Source organism: Nanorana parkeri, unplaced genomic scaffold (genome assembly GCF_000935625.1).
Source record: "Nanorana parkeri isolate BGI_ZX_2015 unplaced genomic scaffold, ASM93562v1 scaffold153, whole genome shotgun sequence".
In the NCBI taxonomy this organism is placed as follows: domain Eukaryota; kingdom Metazoa; phylum Chordata; class Amphibia; order Anura; family Dicroglossidae; genus Nanorana; species Nanorana parkeri.
Window position 1 is genome coordinate 6667 of NW_017306421.1, and position 21925 is coordinate 28591.

Genomic DNA, 21925 nt, shown 5'->3' on the forward strand with positions numbered 1-21925 from the left:
TGTGCATGTTCCTAATCTACCACCACTTCTACAAGTCAGGATCCAGTGCTGGATGGAGGTTTCATCTATAATACAAGTCAGCCATGCTAACACATTCTGACAGGTTCCCTATACTAACATTCTATCTGGTTCCCTTTGTTATAAACTATGTTCTTACATTAATGCCATCATTTATATTTGGCTGTCCTTTGCCAAACCACCTCATTTTCAGTCAACATTGTTGCAGTTGCATTATACTGCAGATGGTGTTGTAATAAAAGGACATCTACACATAACATTTAATAAAGATGTCTACTCTATTACACATTACAGCAAAAACAATACAATTCAGCTACAAAGTCCATATTTTATATACACAGTTATTTTCAAATATACAGTGGATGCCAGTCAGCTATAGGCTGCCGAAGAGTCTGCATCATCATGTCCCAATGGCTTGACTTGGTCTTTTGGTTGCCCAGTGAAGTTTGTCCAATGAGCTTCCTCCCATTGGCCACATTTTCATACAGTGAGATGAGAACCAGACAGTGAGTTTTCCCTGGATCAGGAAGGCTGAAGAGAAAGGTTTCATTGAAAACGGTCACCTTAGACTTTGCTCGAAGACTGGATTTCTGGTGCTTTTGCTTATGTTGGTTGCTGAAGACATCTATTCTGGCGTACACATCTGAAATGCAAATAGAAGGAGGAAAAATAAAAATTTCTGGAAAGTTTCAAATGCTCTCTGTGATCACATTAAGAGGATTTTCTCTCACTCCCTGTCCCTGTGATGTCCATACAGGCAATGAGGAGTGGGGGGCGGGGTCATCATATGGATAGGAAGGCAGAGGCAACAATCAGAGCCAGGTTTAGACTATATCCATATTTTTTTCTCCCCTACATCAGCTACCTTGTGCACCCTTCCCTCCCATTCTCGAAACAAACACAGCACCAAAATAAATGTACAATATTATAGCAATACCGATAGCAGGATCATGATTACACCTATAAAAGTTGATTACAATCCAAATTAACAAAATCACAGCTATCAACATGTCCAGAGAGTGGCTTTGTGTGAAAAAAAAATTGAAAACGATTGTGCGGAGCAAGCAGTGACAGCTAGCACCGCCCAACTGTTTTTTATTGGCCGGGCGGTTCTGCTGCTGTCAAAAAAAAAAAAAAAGACAGATCACAAGGAAAGGTTTACTCTGCTCGACCGAGCAGAGTAACCCAGATAGCAAGTAATTGAGCTGCAAGTTTGAAAATGACTTGCTAAACTATTATAGAGAAAGTGTTTCTCTCCTGGGCAGCTGGGAGCCTATTAGACTCCCAGAGTGTCCGGGGGAGGAATGGCAGATGGCCATATTGTTTTCAATGCGAAAACGATACAAGCTGTTTTTCGTTTCTGACAAAGCATTCGAAAACGAAAAACTTTTAGTTGCACAAGTCTAGTGTCTTCTCTGCGATCATCTAAGGCTGAACTATATATATGCGAACTGTAAAAAAAAAGTTTATTATGTGTGCTGGGGACTTGGGAGGGGGGAGGTATTCTGTGTTCTGGAGGCTTGGGAGGAAGGGGGGGTGTATTATTATGTGTGCGGGGGGAGATTGGAATGGGGGAGTGCATGTGCACGCCTGCATACCGCATATAATCGTATGTGATATGATTACATGCAGTTACAAAAACAATCACTATCCCTGGATACACAACCGTGTATCCAGGGATAGTAATTGATTCCGAACTGCATGTAATTGTTTCACATATGATTACATGCGGTGTGCAGGCGTTTACATGCAGCAGCTGCCACCCGATCATTCATTTGAATGGGTGACAGTTGCCGCTTGTAACATGTGCATACATCAAAACTGGTACCGTATATAGTAGCGGCCCCCACGGGACTAAAAACAATTTGTCCAGTGGCCCCCGACTAAATTGAGTTTGAGACCCCTGCTCTAGACATAACCAAAATCATAAAGTCTGTTTGTGTGCATTCCCAAACTGAACAAATAAAAATATAGAAAAAAAAATCAATCATCACATACAGAAGGTCCTTCTCGGTCATACGTAATCCCTATAACACCCTATAAACATTATTACATAGTTACATAGTATTTGAGGTTGAATAAAGACATTAGTCCATCAAGTCCAACCTATTAGGATCTCATTCTAGGAATACCTGTACCCCTGTATATTACAGTCCTTTAAGAAATCGTCCAAAAGTTTCTTGAACAATTCCACATTATTTGCTGAAATCACCGCCTGTGGCAGTGAGTTCCAGACCCTAACTGATCTTACTGTGAAGAACCCCCTTCGCCCCTTGTGCTGGAATTTTTTTTCCACCAATTTTAGGTGATGGCCTCTAGTTTTTGTAATGGAGTTAATTTTAAACAGTTAATTATTATAGATTTGTTAAACTTTAAAAGTGGAATTGATTTTAGGATAATAACCTTTTCCCACTGCTCGCTCCAAAGAACATTCTTATGTTTTTATAGTGAACGCAGCACTCTTCCCTGGCTTAGTACCTATCTTTCAGACAGTCGGTTTACTTTGAGACAGATCTGTCACACTGCTCTATGGGTAAATGTGGCCCTCTGCTGGTAAACTGTTAATAGGTCGTTTGATAGTTACTGCCTATCACCAGCCACAAATTTTTTGTAACTTTTTTTCTCAGTTATGGAACTGAGTCAAGATTTCTGTTGGTTTTTAATTTCGAACAATTAACATTCTGTCCCACACTATCGCCCCAAATCAGTGTAGTAGGGTGCGCGGCTAACAGTGGCACCGTATTTATCTAAAGCAGAACTAGCCAACATCCAAAAACAGAGCCGTTAATGCCATGTATTTGCAGGAAATCTATGTAGAAGCCACACTGCCCTGTCAATTTCTGGTTTTTACTTTCTGCCTTTGACCCCATTGGGGAAACTCTTTTTTTTATTTTTGTCTCTGTAATACCCATACAATACATTTTCGGTGCACATAACACCAGGAAAAGAAGGCACAGATAGTTATAAAACAAGTTCTGAGCCTTGCTCCCTGTACTAAAATAGACCCTAGTTTTTGTCTGTATACCAGCTGGAGATATTTCCTAATACTTTTACTGCTGACAGGAAGATGGGAAGTGAGGGGAAATCTCTCCAAAAGGGCACCAGATGGCAATAAAAACTGCTAAAAGGCACTAACCCCATTCCCACGCTATACAAGGCTAAAAAAAAAGTTAGGGCTGAAGTTGGGCTTTAAACAAAGCATTTGTTGTGTATTTTGTTAAGTGGACTTTGAATGATAGGGTATGATCTATTTTCAATAATGAGGCAGGCATTTCAGAGGGAAGTAAACTCAGAAGAAATTTGCCTCTGAGCTGTAAATATAACCTGATGCTAGAGTGGTATGCCATGTGATCAGAAGAACAGTCACAACACCATCAGCAGACTTTATATTTACCAATGTCACTGATGATGTTGGCACCTTAGTGCAAAGCGAACGCTGGTATGTGTTCACTCTCTTCCCAATCTACTGAGCCGACCTGTGACAGTCTCATTGTCACAGGTCGGGTAGAAAGGGAAAAGCACTTATGTAAGCACCATGCCCGTTCCACAAATGCGCCAAGTACCGCTAGGCAGAAGAATACGCGCATGCGCACAACGACCACTTCCCACAGAAAGACGCGCAGTATGGCGCACAGGAAGTGATGCGAAGATGGAGCGTGTTCTAAGAAAAATGTGCCAAAGGCGCACAGGAAGTGATGCGCAGATGGAGCGTATTCTACGAAAAATGTGCCAAAGGCGCACAGGAAGTGACATAATTGATTAGTTAACTTCCCTATTTAAACCAAGCCAGCCTGTCACTTACTTGCTGGATTGTCTTATCAGCTCCTGTCTCTGTTGTGTCTCCTGTTTCCTGTCTTGAATATTAGATTGCCGTTGCCTGGATTTTGACCCGTTCCTGCCTCCACTACCTGCCTTGACTGCCGCCTGCCTTTTTGACCCTGGACTGTTTTGATTATTCTTCTGCCTCTTCCTTCGGTACTGCAACTGACCTCCTGGATTTTGACCTCGGCTTGCCTCGACTTTGAATTCTGGATTACCCTTCTACTTGCACGGTTTCATAACTACTGGCACTCATGCCACTCGGTGTCTGCCTGGCCTCTGTCACCATCCTCAAAGGCTTTTAGACACGAGGTGCAAGGGAAGCCTCCTCAACCATCCAGTCTCCCAGACCAGGTTCCTAATAACTTACCTCATAGTTCTCCTTTAACAATGACAGTTGCCTCCTACCTTATGAGTTTTTCTGTAGTCTAGTCTTGGAGCTGGAAAAGTATCAGTACTTGTACCAAGTACAGTACTTGGTATCTTTGTATCCCTAATATTTACAAATAAATGTTTGACACATGACAAAGGGTTCCCAGAGCACTATGAGACTGCACAGAAGATCAGCTAGTTTTGTAGATCCTTTTAGCTTACCAAAGCCTTTACTAAGCCATCGACAAATGATAAATCATCGCTCTAATTAGTTATTGAGGTCTGTAAACAACCACCTACTTTCAAACATAGATAAAACGGAAATTGCACAACTGTGAAAAGAAGACTAGAGTCCCACATACTGGTTGAATATTTGAATATTGAATATTTTATATTTACGCGACTAAACTTTTAATCCCGACAACAATTAATAAAAAGAGACCATACATTCCAGCGCTCAGCAAGCAAACATAAATGGAACATGAAATGTTTTTGTGTGTTCACGGTCAGTTTAACATGGCAGTACATACAAGAACATGTGGACATCATTGATACTGTATAACATTGACAAGAAGGAATGTCCCAATGCCACTTTTTCAGGCCCAAGTACAAGTACATCCCCTCATGTACTTGCCGATACCAATTGCCGATACTTTTTCTTAAAGGGACAGGTGACTTTAAATGATCCATAGTACAACTACATGTTATGTACTATGGATCATGATTTAACCTATTCGTGTTAGCAGTGGAGAATTTTAAATCTATTGTTGGAGTGTAGTGGAGGTGTGTGCTGTATATATGTACTACATATACATTACACACGTCCAGTACACTCCAGCAATAGATTTACAGCCAGCCCCTGTCCCAGCTACAGTACATATAGATATACAATTCTGCACTGCTAACATGAATGGGTTAAATGATCCGTAGTACAGGGCATCATGTGCTATGGATCATTTAACCCATTCATATTAGCGAGGGAAAATTGTTGCAGTGTATTCTATATGTAGTATATAGTACATGTACATATAGAGTGCCTGAAACAATACATTTACAATTATACTCTGCTAACATGAATGGGTTAAATGATTCATAGTACAGGGCAACATACAGCAGATCATTTAATCCATTCATGTTAGCAGAGTATAATTGTAAATGTATTGCCTGCACTGTATTAGCAGTGTGTACTCTATATGTACTCTATATGTAGTACATATAGAGTATATACTGCTAATACAGTGCAGACAATACATAATTGCTTAATAGAAACCCCCAACAATCTGCCCTCATTCACTGTGGCGGACAGAGCAGGGACGAGTCAACGGCAGCGCTGGGCCAGTGGGAGACCTCACCTGGAGCTCTGCCCACCGGAGCAGCAGTAACGCGACGCTCGGCGAGGTAAGTAAGAAAAAAACATAGCGCAAGCTTCGGCGCTATGTATCGGGGCATTTTGACAAGTACTTGTCAAAATGCCCTGTATCGGGCCCGATTCCGATGCTAGCATCGGTATCAGGACATCCCTAATGACAAGTAAAGTACAGACAATGTGTATAACTGCGAGTCAGAGCCTGGATGTGTATAGCAGGAGTCAGAGCCTGGATATGTAATGAGCTGAACCCCATAAGCATATTAATTACAAATTATACAGAGAGACATTGTTTTTTAAAACATTAGCATGCATTCACAACATTATCTACATTAGGCTGAATTCCTCTGTATGTATAACTGAAAATAAAACAATTTAAAAAAAGATATTCCCTTTAAAGTAGCCTAAGCAAATAGGCTAGGACAGTGATGGCGAACGTTTTTGAACCAGAGTGCCCAAACTGTGACGCAAAATGCATTTATTTATCTCAAAGTGCCAGCGCTGAAAAAAGTATAGTATTGTATTGCAGTTTGGGCACTGGGCTTTAAAAAACATTCAAAATCACTGCCATAGGCAAAATAGGGAAACACACATATTCAAACATTTATACACTCAATAAAACACACATCACACACTCATTATAAAAAAAAACACACATACATAGATATCACACACATTAAAAACACACGCACACATCGCACACGTAATGAAACACACACATTAAAACACACACATCAAAAAAAAAACACATTAAAAAAATATTTTTAATTGAATTTTTTTTTTAACTCTTGGGGGGGCTTCGGGGAAATATTAGGGGTCTAAACAGCCCCCTGATATTTCCTTTTTAAAATAGAAAAAGAAATTGAGGACACAAAGTCCTCAATCTCTTTTTTTGCAGTCTCTATTATAAATGAATGGAAAGCACAGAAGCTTCCCATTCATTCAGAAAATATTTACTATCAAGCAGTTTCTGAATGGGGAGGAGCCTCTGTACAGAGTGCTTCTCCCCATTGGGAAACTCATGAATGAACAAGAAGTGATGTAAATCAGGTCATGTTCATTCATAACTGGGGACACATAGTACTATGTGTCCCAAAGTTATTTACAAACACTGGAGAGATAAGCTGAACCCTCCAGTGTTTGTCCTGCACAGAGGTCTGGTACATATCACCCATATGTACCGATCCTCTGCTGCTCGGCCACGCACAAAGGGGTTCGGTAATATATTAAATAGAATCTGGGCACCTGCCAGGTTGAAAGATGGCCGCCGCGATTCGCAGCGGCCATCTTTAACAACTTAACATGACTTTACAGTGACCTGCACCCGGAGTGTGCGGGTCACTGTAACCGGGACCTAGGCTCGCGTGCCACCAGAGGGGCCTCTGCGTGCCCTCTGTGGCACGCATGCCATAGGTTCGCCACCACTGGGCTAGGAGATATTTATATATATTTAAAGACAATATACAGTTCTTGTTAGAATGAAAATTTACATAGAAGTGGTACAGTGCAGCAATTCATCCTATTCCATCAGACAGAGCAAGCCTCAAGGCGGGAGGCTTCTGCGGTATTATGTCTTTACATAACCTATAGTGCTCTGGGAATCCATTGTTAGAGTTTAAATGTTTATTGTGTGTAACAAATATTGTATACGTATGGTAAAAACAGATAAACAGTTTCAAAACATTACAATAAAATGGACTTCAAGTTATTATGGTATTCAAGGCATGTATACTTCATATTGTTACTCAAATAGGATCTCAGTGTTAAGTTACAAAAAGAAAAGGGCTCGGTGCCTATGTGGCACTTTTTTCTTTTGTGTACCATTGAATGTCACTTTGGCTGCTACAGTATGCCTCAAAGGGTTGATTGACTGATACCATATCTAAATGTCAACTAATCTTATCAGTGCTATGATATATACAGTATTTATAAAAACAAGGAAAAGGCCAATGTTCAACCTGCCAGAAATACATTTACAATGGCGAATAACTCAAAACTGCATTTATTATTTGACACTGCTACAAAGTCTATGACAAATTCTCAGGAGATCCATATTGGGTTAAGACATTGGTTACAACAAGTATGATAATGGATATTCTTATACCTATAGGTACAGCATGATGTAAACCGACTGGCAAGCAACAAAGTGTGAAGTGGTTCATAGGAAATATACCAGGCAACTATAATAAACAGGCAAATGTATAATATGCAGTTACCTAAAGCAACCAACATGGTTTAGATGCTCAGATATAAGATTAATTGAGATTCAATGTATTGTAGGGGATTATGTATCCAATATTTAAAAAACAAACAAAAAAAACACACTTAGAAGATTTGTCAGGCAAGGTTAACGTTATTGCTAGGTTTGCATTTACATCTGTCCATGGGTTCCAATGGAAATAATGCAATGAATTACAATCATGGTTGAAACAAAGGGAAGTTAAAAGGGTGCAGTATGCTGTTCCAGTATTACATGTAGCTTGTTTATTCTTACTTTGTATCTTTCTCAGAACATTTCAGGTAAACACAGCTATACCCTGTAGAATTTGAAAAATTATGCCCGTTTCTGTCAGTTATGCTTTATACTCCTTATTCACAACTAGTAATATGCCGACATGTCCTGTCAGATAAAATTCAGTTAAAATAGTGTACTTGGACAATCAATGCTATTTGCCATATTTTTGTAATGGTATAATTGATGTACACAAAGTATGCTGTACTTGTATTGGAACCTTTATTTAAAGCCATACTCGAGTCTAGGCAACATTGAAATAAACAAGCAGCTCTTGCCTGCAATACTCATATCCTCTCTGAAGTTGTCTCCCGCAGTGCCTCTTCTATGCCACAAGATGTCCCAAGTCTTACAGGTGGAATGACACCCATTCAGTCTTGAAGACTGAGGACATACTGTTGGGGCTCGTTGACCTGTCTCTTTAAAGGGCATCACCACAGCACCCGGAAATCACAGTATAATAATGCAGAGAGTGGTGCTGATGTCATCTTTTCCATGCCACTCTTAGCATAACTGAGGATCACCCACCACAGGGGAAGATCCTAAGAGGAAGAATATCTTGCACATTAAGTGTCCCCTAAAGACATATAGAGGAAGAAAAACATATAGTGTGGGTCTCTAGGGGAGAGGGCATTGAGTAAGGGAAGCTGAATTTGTGCATTAATTACATACCTCTTTCCTGAATAAGACTCAGTGAGCTTGTTTTGAATTTTAGTATCCCAACTTCAATCTTCTGTGCAGTGGGTAAACATTTCAGTGAGATTAGAACCTCTCCAATAATATCCTATATAAAAAAAGGAGGACAAAATTAACACAAAAAAAACCCACAACACTTGCATTATAAAGTGACCACCTCTAGAAGCCTAAATACTAATTCGGATTTCCAATAGAACATTCGCAGGGCTATTTACTAAAGAGTGAAGAGTTTGGAGAAGGCAGGAGAAGTGAACAATCTAGGACAAAATAACTGTTTTTGGAAAAATTCTCCAATTCAGCTCACTTTCCAGTTCAGCCATTTTGTCCCAGATTGTTCACTTCTCCTGCCTTCTCCAAACTCTTCACCCTTTTGTGAATAGCCCTGCCTGTGTCTCCTAAATCTCAGTGTTCTCTGCTATGCAAATATTGACTATTTAGGTTGAGGGCTTGGTCCCACCTTCTCCTGCAGGCCATGCCTCAGTACTGGTGAGTGAGGCCTCTTATAGTGAATACCAAGGGCCTGTAGAATAAGATGGTATTTACACATTTTTATTTTTTGCACAATATTTGTGGTTTAGCAAACCTATATTTTCAGTGAAAAATACACTATTAGCGTGGTGTAGAAGTGATCGGGTAGCTTAATACTTTTACGTTATAGCCAGGGGGCAGCTGAGCAATTTTAAAACAAGCAGATTTAAGGAGTAAATGTGGAAAAAAAAGTCACAAAGTGTACAGGACACATGGCATATAATAAGGATAGGGTAAAAAAATATGACAGATGGAAAAAAGGGGAAGAAACAGAATATCAGGAAATTGCTTGTTTTACATTTGACTCCGGTGATGTTCTCATACGTGTCATCAATTCAGTCCACCATCAAAAACAATGCTCACATTGACTGCACTGAAAATCAGACATAACATTATGACCACTGACAAGTAAAGTGAATAACGTTGATTATCTTGTTACGATGGCACCTGCAATTGGGGGTATATATTAGGCAGCAAGTGAACATGTTGTTCCCGAAGTTGATGTGTTGGAAGCAGGAAAAATAGGCAAGCATAAATATTTGAGCACCTTTGACAAGGGTCAAATTGTGATGGCTAGACGACTGGGTCAGAGCAACTCCAAAACTGCAGCTCTTGTGGGATGAAGAAGAAGATTCAATTGAACTTTAACAACTACTCCAAATGGGTATGTAAACCCTAACGATGAACACATCCATTTGCTCAGAAAGCACTTCTGTATAGTGTTATAGCTTGCCATTAAGCCCCATATTTGTAGTGTGTGTTGGAGTAGTTGAGGAAGAGTTGACAGTTTGTGTATAGTTAATTGCTATACAGTGCTATACTGTAATTCATTACTGTGGATTGCAGTGTGGTAGGCTACATATTTTCTCTCTACTGCCTGTGCTCACAGTTCAAAGATAATAGTGAGCGTTGACAAACCGCAAACTGTGACCAGAGAATGGGGGAGTAGTACTGAACACTGTGCCACCCTCATTTTCTCCAGAATTCACAACTTGGTAACAAAAACAGTCAGATCCAAATCTCATGTTTTTGATAGGCAGTCATGCCATGTGACAAAACCACAATCTAGCCTCATTTGACATAGCATAGGCAAACTAAAAAAGAATTCAGAGATGTCATAAACCTGCATTCACCAGAAAATACTTCTAATGAGGTCCTGTTGTAAATGGCCCTGTAGTGAACAGTCTATTCCACAACTCCTGATGTGATGGAGTTACCTCTCTAAAAAGTGGCTAAATGCTTGTAAAATGCAATACTAACCAGTTAGATGTCAAACACAACTATATATTACAAGGTCCAAAAGACTAATAATACCCATTAGACCCCCTAAAAGAAATATTTATAAGATAGAGGCAGGGTACTTTGCTTTTTCTGTCCCACACTGGCTGTGCTATACAGCTACAGCATATTCAGTGGCTAACAAAGGTATCTTCTTCTTCTTCATCCCAGGCACAAGGCAGCTAGTTGTCTGTAACAACCTGCTCTTCACTCTCCGGCTCTTCTGCTAATTCTGACACAGCCCCACGAACTGGCAATGGAGTCAGCGGAATTATTTGATCTGTAGTGTACTTGTTGTAGGATGATAATCTTGGTCATGCGCAATCATTCCTCCTTTCAGATACTGAGGAAGAGAATGCCATGACTATATAGGGAGGGGATGTCAATCAGGGAGCAGCAAGAGGCAGTGATCTTACAATAGCTGGAGCTTACTGTAAAGTGGGTTCCAGTGATGAGGAAGGGGTGGATAATGAGTTGGCATACTGTTCATGTGTGCTACTGATTGGAGAGGAGAAAAGTTCTGATGGACCGGCAGAACAGCAACAAGAGAAATTTTGTCCAGGGACAGGGGTCAGACAGTAATGAGGTATGATTATCCCAAAATTGATTTAGAAAACACCATCATCCTTATTCTGTTTTAGATTTAGTTCAACATGAGTTTATTAGAACATTTTTGAATACAAGACAGAGATCAAATAAAAACTAAGGTGTAACAGAAAGGCGCCCCTAAAGGGACTTGGTGTACAATTGCATCAATGCAGGCAACATCATTCTTGAATGAGGACAAAGTCAGGACAAATGACAGTACATCCCAATCTTTAGCGGAGGTTATAATTAGCACTTAGACCAAGCCACTGTATGTGCCACATCTCACAAACCCCACATCCTGAGAGTCTCAAGGAAGTGACTAGAAAATTATTTGAAGCAGAGTCCCCTTATCAGAGAGGACTACAGGGCTGGGGAAGTGGGCTCTGAGTATGACACACGATAGGGACAGAGACAAAAAGAACAAAACAGCCAGAATAGAACCCCCAGAAGGAGAAGAGTCACAAAGTAAAGAGAAAAGAGTAAGAGGATGAGACCAGAAAAACAGAAAGAAAAAACATACCGAAGGGCGGAAGGATTCTCACCCTCCGCAAGGAGACCAAACATAACCGAGGGACCGGTAGCTCATTAAGAGATAGACCCCATGAAGCCATCTGATGTTCGAAAGGCGATCCAGGTGGACCAGGTGAGAACATATTTATCTCCAGCATCACGCTCCTCGGCCAAAAGGCCCTCTTTGTCTGCTATATGATCCATCTACAAAGCCCATTCTGCAAGTGTAGGGGCAACCGATGTACGCCAGTGGCGTGGGATAACCGTCCTGGCAGCCGTGAGATAGTGCCTCAAGAGGCCTCTCTTCGCCAGCTTAAGCGAATCACTGACAGCAAGAATATGTTGGGATCATTAACAATTTGGTATCTGTCACTCTGTTTTAGATTTAAATCTTGTCTGTAGGATCAGCTGGAAATTGGCACATGTCATAAGTTCTCATAAAGTCTGGAAACTTCAACCTCAGATGTACTAAACACACTCTGTTAGTCCATTTCACCAAAGCAAACCGCTAATAGAATATAGGATCAATTCTGAAATCATATTTTACTTAAAGATCAAAAAAAAAAACATGAATTGTATAAGATACTTTTTTCATGTATCTGAAAACACACCTTGCAATTTGTTCACAATTTTATATTTTCATTATTAGACAGATACATTGCAGAAAGTAAAATAGATACCTTAGTTTTCGCTTGCAAATCTTCACAAAACTCCAAGGTTTCAGACGTTTTTAGATCTTTTAGTGCCACCTTTGCTTCTCCAATAAGAGTGTGTCTGGAATACTTGTCAAAGTCTTTGACCTAGTTTACAAAATCAAATAGGTGAAACTTCTGTTGGTGATTAACCTTCCAAAATAAAATTCATAACATATTTATAGAAGCTGCTGTCTCTTAAAAATTAAAAGTTCTTATTCTTTATCTAAATGCTGTATACCTGTGTATTTATGAACCTTAAGCGGGTTATGGGGTTTATATATTATATATAAAAGACCCTGATCCCTATTATACCAGCAGTGACCTTCAAAATTGACTATATTATCTGAATCCTGTGTCTGGAAAAAGGCGGATTATTTACAATTTTTGTAGATGAATGAAGTGGGCACAAATAAACAGTAGGGAAAATTCCTAAAAAATTAACTGTACTATATTTTAAAAGCTGAATTCCAGACAGACAGGGACACCAAGAGAGGGTTACAGGCAGTCCTCCTGTACCAGGCCTGGGCCCCATTGGGTCAGCTGGGGCCTGGCAGGGGCTGTCTGACCTGCCCCAGCTCAGTGCCAGCAGCTGCTCTAAGGAGCTGCTGCTGTAACAAGACCATTGAGAAGAAGACAGGACACCTACCTAGGTAGGTGTGTGTGAGAGCTTAGATAGGGGTGGTATGTTAGTGTGTCCGTTTGAAGACTGCCAAAGCCACGTGACTGTGTTGCAGAATCCAGCAGCCGCAGCGGCTGTTCCGTGATTCCAATGGCTCCATCTTCCAATGCTGCCACCAACTCCGACAGTGTCTTTACGAGCCGTGAACCTGCTGCATGGGGATTTGCATTGGACAGGGTCATCTGTTGGCTCTGGGTCACAGTAGTAGCAGTCTCATGCCCAGCTCAGGGATGGGCAGCCTCGCAAAGGGTAGCTATGCAAATCAGAGAGAAGGGACAGTCCAGGTGGACTTTTACTACTGCTACAGAATTGGGGAGGCAGTGGCATCAGGAACAGTGAACAGCAGCATAAGTCCAGCAAAGTCCAATAGTCACATCAGCAACAAGTGTACCAGCAGCATCATCCACTACAAAAAGGGATGGGACAAACTCTGCTTGGAGGCCAAAAAAATCATCTAAAAAAGCACTAAAAGAACAAAAAGGGGAATACAAGTACATACACAGACTGCTTCTGCTAGGCAAGAGACTTTATGGGCAGATAATCTTTGCATTTCTGCAGCCAGCTGGGATGTTTAATATGAGTTTTTACTCACTGAGCCTGTCCGCTTTATGTTGCCCTTGAGCTTCAATGATTGGCCTGCATCCTTGTGCATTTCATTCTACATCCCCTGTTATGCTAAAGGCATAAATGCCTACTCCAGGTGATCTGATAAAGCAAGGGATGGAAGTGCACATAGCTGTTTAATAACTGTGTACTATTTAATCTTATAGGAAATTATCTCCATGTGATTAGTGTATGTGTGTTAATTTAAATCTGTGGTATGGGGGCCCTGTCAGGTAAGCTGTGCGGCCTCCAATGATGTCTAATGGCAGTCCTACAGGCAATTATACAAAATTAAATTGGGTTTAATACTCCAAAGTACAGTACCGTGAGAGTTCTCTCATCATATTCATAATGGTCATACTTACAATATTCACAATAATTTAACTCCTGCCAAACAAAGTCCTTGTCACTCCTAGGTCATCTGTTCAACATTTTAACCGTGGTTATTCAGGCAAATAACTCACAAAACTCATCATGGAAAAACTTTGATGCATACAGCACAAATATTTCCTTAATCATAATGCTCATAATCACAATACGCCACTAGATGTCCTCAATCTTCTAGACTAATTGATGCCCAGCATAATTTAGCCCAAACATAGAGGACATCCTGTGATTGCAAGGAGTTATGGCTCCACCATGGCATCTTGCACTCTAGTACAGTGATGCAGAGAGCGGCGCTGACCTCATCACCTTTTGCAGGACTCTCTGAATTGGAGACTGCTCAAAAGAGGAAGAGTTCTGTCACGTAACATGAACAAGGTAAGTAAAAGAATAAGGTAATAAAAGAATAAAAAGGAAAACATGCAGCTGGTTGGCCTCCACTGAGTTGGGCAGAGGGAAAAAAACCATGTCAACCTTTTCACTGATGACTAGTTTAAGAGCCATTTGCCAGAATATTAATAAAGGGTTTACTAAGCTCAGGAGTTAAGTCTTAAATGCATCCAAGTACCTTAACTATTAACAAAAATGTTATTATTTGTGTATCAGTCAACTATTGTTCCCAATGGTCCCTGTGAGTGTTCTCCAAGCTCCCACCCATAATGGACTACAATTTCAAAAAAATAAGCAAAATTGAAGTCTATCACGGGAGCGAGCTTGGAGCAGAGGCTACTACAACACACACAGGAACCATGGGGAACAAAAGTAGCCATCCTCCAGAATGAAGGACAGTGTCAGCACCAATTCAGAGATGATTTGAGGATCTACAGTCGAGTGATACACAAATAAAATACAGTTTTGTAATTGAAGAATTATTTGAAGAATGTTTTTGGTAAATATGAAGCACGCAAAAATATATTCTATATTTATTTATTATTACCATTACTACTACTACTTTTATTTTTGTATAAATTTAATAGTTTCCGTTCACTTTTATGATCCTGTCCTACATGACCTTCCAGATCCCAAACTCAAGTGCTACATAACTTGATGTAGAAAGTCAACAAAAGATTTCTTTTCAAGCATATGTAAAGCCAACTTTACATATCCCGGTCTGTTTTGTTTTCTTACAGTCTGTGTTCCTCACTTCCTGTCTAACAGAAACAACTGGAAGTAAGTGGAGATCTTCTCAAATGTAGGGGCTATCTCCTCTTAGACATCTGCCACCAGAACAGGTTTTCCCATTGGAACATTTACCCACACTTCCTGTCCCTGTGTCAACTCCAAAAACGTTGGATTTCTGATCACTTTCTGTACCAAAGACAATGGACACTAGGAAATAGGACACTAGGACACTAGGAAATAAAGAAAGGGTGACTCTCTAGCAGGTATCCAGACAGCAATGAAAGCCTAACCAAGGCTCTAACCCTTCCACAATCTATCCAATACTTAAAAAACGTTTTTTCATTACACACATTTTAGCTTTGCACACATTGTTGAAGCCAGTGATTTACATAATCCATACCTCTAATTTTAAAATGATGTTTGACAGATGGTAATTCTTTAAAGATAATGAGAAGTCTTCATCAAAGACAGGGTTTCTACTGTTTTTCACCACCCTTGTTTCACATTCATGAAGAATAGACTGCACATCCGACTGTGGCTCATCTACTTTGGAGAAGACTCTTATCCTGACAAAGGGGTCCCTGCTGTTGTCTGGTAAGTCTGTGGCTTCAATAACACTGAGAAGCAAGGTCATGGTCTTCTTACACAAATTAAGAGAAAACTTAAGCTTCCCTCTGGAGTCATGTGGACGATCACAGTCACTGCCCAGGTCATCCAAACTTTCTGTGCTTGGAGGAGACGGTGATAAATGCACTTCCAGCTTTTCCATTTCCTTCTGCATGAGTTGGATCTACAAAAAAACAAAGCTAGTAATGATTTTTGAGCATTCATGGATAGGTTTTTACATTTTTGTGTAGTACAATTGAAAACAATAGCAGATTAAATAATTATTTTCCAACACAAGATGGGAGCATTAGAAATATATTAAAGCCCAACTGAACCTTTAATATTTATTACTGAAATGCAGCCAGGCTGCAGCTTATCTTTTTTACTCCTCAGTTGGTAAGTGCTGCAGCAATCTGGAGAGTTCGATCGTGGTTCTCCCACGCAAAGCAGCGGCTGTGCTCTCCTGTGTACAACCACAGCAAAGGCGGGCTGCTGCTTTGTGTGGGAGAACCACATTATGACTCTCTAGATTGCAGTAGCACAGAGTATTTTAACCATATTCTGTATCACTTGCCAATTTAAGAGTGAATGAAAATTAGACTTGTGTGCCGTCAAAAAATTTGTTCTGTTTCGTTTAAGAATTTCGATTCGTAACGAAACGCACATGTCTAATGAAAATAAGATTAATTACTGTATACGCAGACTGGCTGTCTTACAATAATAAATAATGAGGGCTTAATATGGCTTTTAAAAATAAAAAAAACTTGCCTTTGAGTCCTGCTCCTTCCTGGCGGTCTCTAGGAAGCCAGGACTTAAACTTTTCACTAAAATATTATTTCCTTCAGTCTTCTTTGAAACACTTGAGGCATTGATGAACTTTGTGTCTGTAATAAAACCAAATTAATTAGGATAATGAAAATATGATATTAATAATACAAAATGCTTGTTTTCAGTCAAGAACACCATCACGGACTTAAGACAGAGGCTGTAAAGGACATGCTATTGCCCAAAATAAAACTATATATGTGTAGTTTACAAATTATAAGAATCTAAAAGCTTGATTGACAAAAGAATTTACAGATTTTGGATGATTTCCTCAGGGACCTTAATATACAGGGGTACAAGTACTCTTAAGAATCACACAGGGACCTACACATACTGTGATGTTTGGGGAACTTAGCAGGTATGGTGAGTGCTTAAGGAACAGTCTTGAAGCCGTTTTAAACATAAACAGGACAGGCTTTTATTTCATTCAGCAACAGAAAATAAAACTTCAACAATAATACATGTCCGCTTGTATTTCAGCAAAACTGAAGGTATGACAATCTCACCAACTCCAGGTTGTTGCACATACTCCTTGTGTCCCAGTCGCTGGACCTTAGGGTATTTCTTAACAGAGCCACCGTCCACCTCTCGTGGCACTATTAAACACATCCCTCATGTGTTACTGGCTCTCTGTCTCCTCGGCTGTCTTCTAGGTGCCTCCAGCACACACAGCCACCTGACTCCCCTCTGATGTCTGGGTGGAGTCCTCCTGACTCCTGAACACCTCTGTTCCTCTTCCCAGCTGGAGCCCAGAACACTAGCCAGCACACTTCCCATAAGTGCTGTGCACAGGTGTGCAATTAGGTGCTGGCCACTACTAAACAATGGACCCAGGAATGGAGATTTCACCCCTCCCAATTCTCTTAGAAATCTCCCAGGTCCAGGATCCCATGCCAAATCCAGAAATCCTGGGAAGAGTAACAAAGTCAGCTCTTTCCCAGTACAAGAACTTGCCTCCTGGAACCGCTCAGCCCCTCTGGGTGACTACAACCCCCAGTTCTACCGTGCGATTGCCACACAATACCACAATACGCACACATCTGTAGAACCATATACATGCACACGGTAGGTTGGACTTGATGGACCTGTGTCTTTATTCAACCTCAAATACTATGTAACTAAGATTGAGTGAAATTCTCCTGCAATTCTGAACACTCAAAGGATTATACCCCATCAGCTTTATAACCTTCTTGTAGCCAGTAGAAGAGCCCCTACTGCCAACCAGTCTGATAGTAATCTAAGAACGCCATTCTATCTTATACAGTATGCATGATTGCCACATAAAACTGTTTTTTTCAGTAAGTGAGGGTACAGTGAAAGTCTTGAAGCTATCAAACCCTATAAAACTCCAAGAACCGTGGGAAGACAATACATGCAAAGTTCACAAGTAGAGCAGGATTTCCATTTGAAGTGGCTATTGTATCCTTTAAAACCTTAAAGGATGGCAATGTTTTAAACTTAGATTTGGCAGAAATCATTTTAATATTGCAAAGGCAAAAAAAAAATATTTTTCCTTGGCCCTATAAAAAGCAATCACATCCTTTGCTAGCTATAATAACAATACAAAATCAATCACACAAAATATAAACTGTAATCCATGCAGTAGAATTCGATAAGGCTTTTTAATTCTTGAATATCGAAAACTTTCCCAGCAAAAAATCTAAGGGGTAAAATTTGTAAAATGTAAGAATTGCCTTCAGTAAAATGGTAAAACAATTGTAAGAACAGTAACTAAAGTCAGTTTTATTTGTCATTACGGTGGATCAAGGATGTAGATAGGAAGAAAGGTGAGGTTTGCCAGGGTTTTCACTCTTTTTCTATATATCCTGCTGTATTGTTCTTACCTTTCACAATAGAAGATTTATACTTATAGTACTGGTGCACCTTGCACGCTAAAATAATCAGTGCAATCAGGAACAATGCTATGGCAAAGGCCAACAAACAGTATTTTAAAGTATCAGAGACTGGCAGAAATATCTGGAAGGAAGGTAATTGGAAGGCCATGGTCACTAAAATACAGAGAAAGCAGCGTTAGACCATTTATTCTAAAAATAAGGAAAATTTTTTGAAGCTGAACTCCAGACAAGCAGTTAATCTTGTACCGAAATTTACACAGTTTTGCCCCACAGCACTATCTAGCAAGAGCAGGAAACCTGATTCTTCTCAGCTGCAGTTAAGACTTACAGGTTTTGTCCCTCCCCGAGCTTGTGACTTGACAGTGAAAGTAGAAGCAGCAGACCGATGAAGTCTTCTGTCACACTGCTATCTTCTCCCATCAGCATGTCTCCTAATGTACATGAGAAGTGCAGCACAAATGATTGGCTCATTGTGCTGCTTCTCCCTCTCCCAGTCTGATACACAGGGACTGCAAGAGGCTAATGCTAGATTCAGGTACTTACAATGCTTTCATTAAAAAAAAAATATATATATATATAGCAATAATTACAGAGCAGTTGCACCAATTTATGTATTTTATAGTTGCCTGGAGTTTAGCTTTAAAATAATCTAGTACAAGCACACAAACAAGAGCACTTACACTTTTGGTAGGGACAAGTTTACTTGACAGCTGTCACTGGAGCATTTTGCTGGTTGGTTAATCAGTTCTGCAAATCACAACAGTCCACATTAAAATAAGTGGTTCTAGTGTTCAATAATGTATTTAAATTAACAGCATCGAAGCCGGAGTATATTATTTATTTAATGGATTTTAACCAAGAATCACAGAGACTCGTATCAAATTTTTTATTGGCTTCCTGTTAGTGGTAGATAGACAATAATGCTTCCATTTTTACATGTCCTTAACACTGGTAAGAGATTGGTGGAATATAAAAAGAAGCGCTTAAGGGTGCATTCCAGGCACCCAGCCCTGACCACCAATGTTAAGGGGTGTAAAAAGGGGTGCATTATAAAAACTCTTATAGCATTGGTGGCTACTGCAAAAAAACAATAACAAGCTGTAGTCAAGTATAGTGAATAAGTCACTCCATTGGCCACCGGTTGCAGGCAAGGCTACATAGAGACTCCCAGGGCCAGCCAAAGGCTTTTAGGCACCCTGTGTGAGAAAGCGTCACAGTGCCCCTCAGTGGCCACACTCATTTCTCCAATACCCGCAACATTTAAAGACTCTCATTTTGTTAAGCCTCAAAGAAACAGATTAAAAAGTATGACAAAAATAAAACTTTATTCAAAGGTATTGAACTTGTAAGCACAATAAGAGTATTCGTATTAAATAAACCATCAGTAGGCACACAAGTGGTAAACACTAAATGTCAAACTAAAATAGAGTCTATAAAAATAGATTCCTTTTTTCAAGTAATTGTATGTAGAAAAGTAAAAAAAGAACACAAAACCTAGACGACATGTTAAATAGCGCATACTATTTACTAAAACAGAGTGCATGGAGCACACTGTTGCACGTGTATAATATGTGTGTGTGGTGGGGGGGGGGGGGACCTCATGTGTTACTGGCTCTCTGTCTCCTCGGCTGTCTTCTAGGTGCCTCCAGCACACACAGCCACCTGACTCCCCTCTGATGTCTGGGTGGAGTCCTCCTGACTCCTGAACACCTCTGTTCCTCTTCCCAGCTGGAGCCCAGAACACTAGCCAGCACACTTCCCATAAGTGCTGTGCACAGGTGTGCAATTAGGTGCTGGCCACTACTAAACAATGGACCCAGGAATGGAGATTTCACCCCTCCCAATTCTCTTAGAAATCTCCCAGGTCCAGGATCCCATGCCAAATCCAGAAATCCTGGGAAGAGTAACAAAGTCAGCTCTTTCCCAGTACAAGAACTTGCCTCCTGGAACCGCTCAGCCCCTCTGGGTGACTACAACCCCCAGTTCTACCGTGCGATTGCCACACAATACCACAATACGCACACATCTGTAGAACCATATACATGCACACGGTAGGTTGGACTTGATGGACCTGTGTCTTTATTCAACCTCAAATACTATGTAACTAAGATTGAGTGAAATTCTCCTGCAATTCTGAACACTCAAAGGATTATACCCCATCAGCTTTATAACCTTCTTGTAGCCAGTAGAAGAGCCCCTACTGCCAACCAGTCTGATAGTAATCTAAGAACGCCATTCTATCTTATACAGTATGCATGATTGCCACATAAAACTGTTTTTTTCAGTAAGTGAGGGTACAGTGAAAGTCTTGAAGCTATCAAACCCTATAAAACTCCAAGAACCGTGGGAAGACAATACATGCAAAGTTCACAAGTAGAGCAGGATTTCCATTTGAAGTGGCTATTGTATCCTTTAAAACCTTAAAGGATGGCAATGTTTTAAACTTAGATTTGGCAGAAATCATTTTAATATTGCAAAGGCAAAAAAAAAATATTTTTCCTTGGCCCTATAAAAAGCAATCACATCCTTTGCTAGCTATAATAACAATACAAAATCAATCACACAAAATATAAACTGTAATCCATGCAGTAGAATTCGATAAGGCTTTTTAATTCTTGAATATCGAAAACTTTCCCAGCAAAAAATCTAAGGGGTAAAATTTGTAAAATGTAAGAATTGCCTTCAGTAAAATGGTAAAACAATTGTAAGAACAGTAACTAAAGTCAGTTTTATTTGTCATTACGGTGGATCAAGGATGTAGATAGGAAGAAAGGTGAGGTTTGCCAGGGTTTTCACTCTTTTTCTATATATCCTGCTGTATTGTTCTTACCTTTCACAATAGAAGATTTATACTTATAGTACTGGTGCACCTTGCACGCTAAAATAATCAGTGCAATCAGGAACAATGCTATGGCAAAGGCCAACAAACAGTATTTTAAAGTATCAGAGACTGGCAGAAATATCTGGAAGGAAGGTAATTGGAAGGCCATGGTCACTAAAATACAGAGAAAGCAGCGTTAGACCATTTATTCTAAAAATAAGGAAAATTTTTTGAAGCTGAACTCCAGACAAGCAGTTAATCTTGTACCGAAATTTACACAGTTTTGCCCCACAGCACTATCTAGCAAGAGCAGGAAACCTGATTCTTCTCAGCTGCAGTTAAGACTTACAGGTTTTGTCCCTCCCCGAGCTTGTGACTTGACAGTGAAAGTAGAAGCAGCAGACCGATGAAGTCTTCTGTCACACTGCTATCTTCTCCCATCAGCATGTCTCCTAATGTACATGAGAAGTGCAGCACAAATGATTGGCTCATTGTGCTGCTTCTCCCTCTCCCAGTCTGATACACAGGGACTGCAAGAGGCTAATGCTAGATTCAGGTACTTACAATGCTTTCATTAAAAAAAAAATATATATATATATAGCAATAATTACAGAGCAGTTGCACCAATTTATGTATTTTATAGTTGC

General features: G+C 40.1%; 1 protein-coding gene across 1 annotated transcript; it reads right to left on the minus strand.

The window, feature by feature from the left end:
* Positions 1–299: 299 nt before the first annotated feature.
* On the minus strand, positions 300–21447 carry LOC108785239 (synaptotagmin-1-like). Its single transcript, XM_018554283.1, has 7 exons — positions 21288–21447; positions 18446–18610; positions 16545–16660; positions 15571–15960; positions 12368–12487; positions 8760–8871; positions 300–661 (listed from the first exon to the last, which is right to left on the minus strand). Exons 1-7 carry the CDS (start codon positions 21445–21447, stop codon positions 366–368), a joined length of 1359 nt encoding a protein of 452 aa, XP_018409785.1. The 3' UTR covers positions 300–365.
* Between the last annotated feature and the right edge of the window lie 478 nt (positions 21448–21925).

Excerpts from the sequence above, each read along its gene's own strand:
- LOC108785239 (XM_018554283.1), bottom strand. The coding sequence starts at position 21,447 with ATGGCCTTCCAATTACCTTCCTTCCAGATATTTCTGCCAGTCTCTGAT. Across the intron at positions 18,611-21,287 it reads TAAATCTTCTATTGTGAAAG|TGACCATGGCCTTCCAATTA; the intron begins GTAAGAACAATA and ends TCTGTATTTTAG. Across the intron at positions 8,872-12,367 it reads ATTTGCAAGCGAAAACTAAG|GATATTATTGGAGAGGTTCT; the intron begins GTATCTATTTTA and ends TTTTTTATATAG.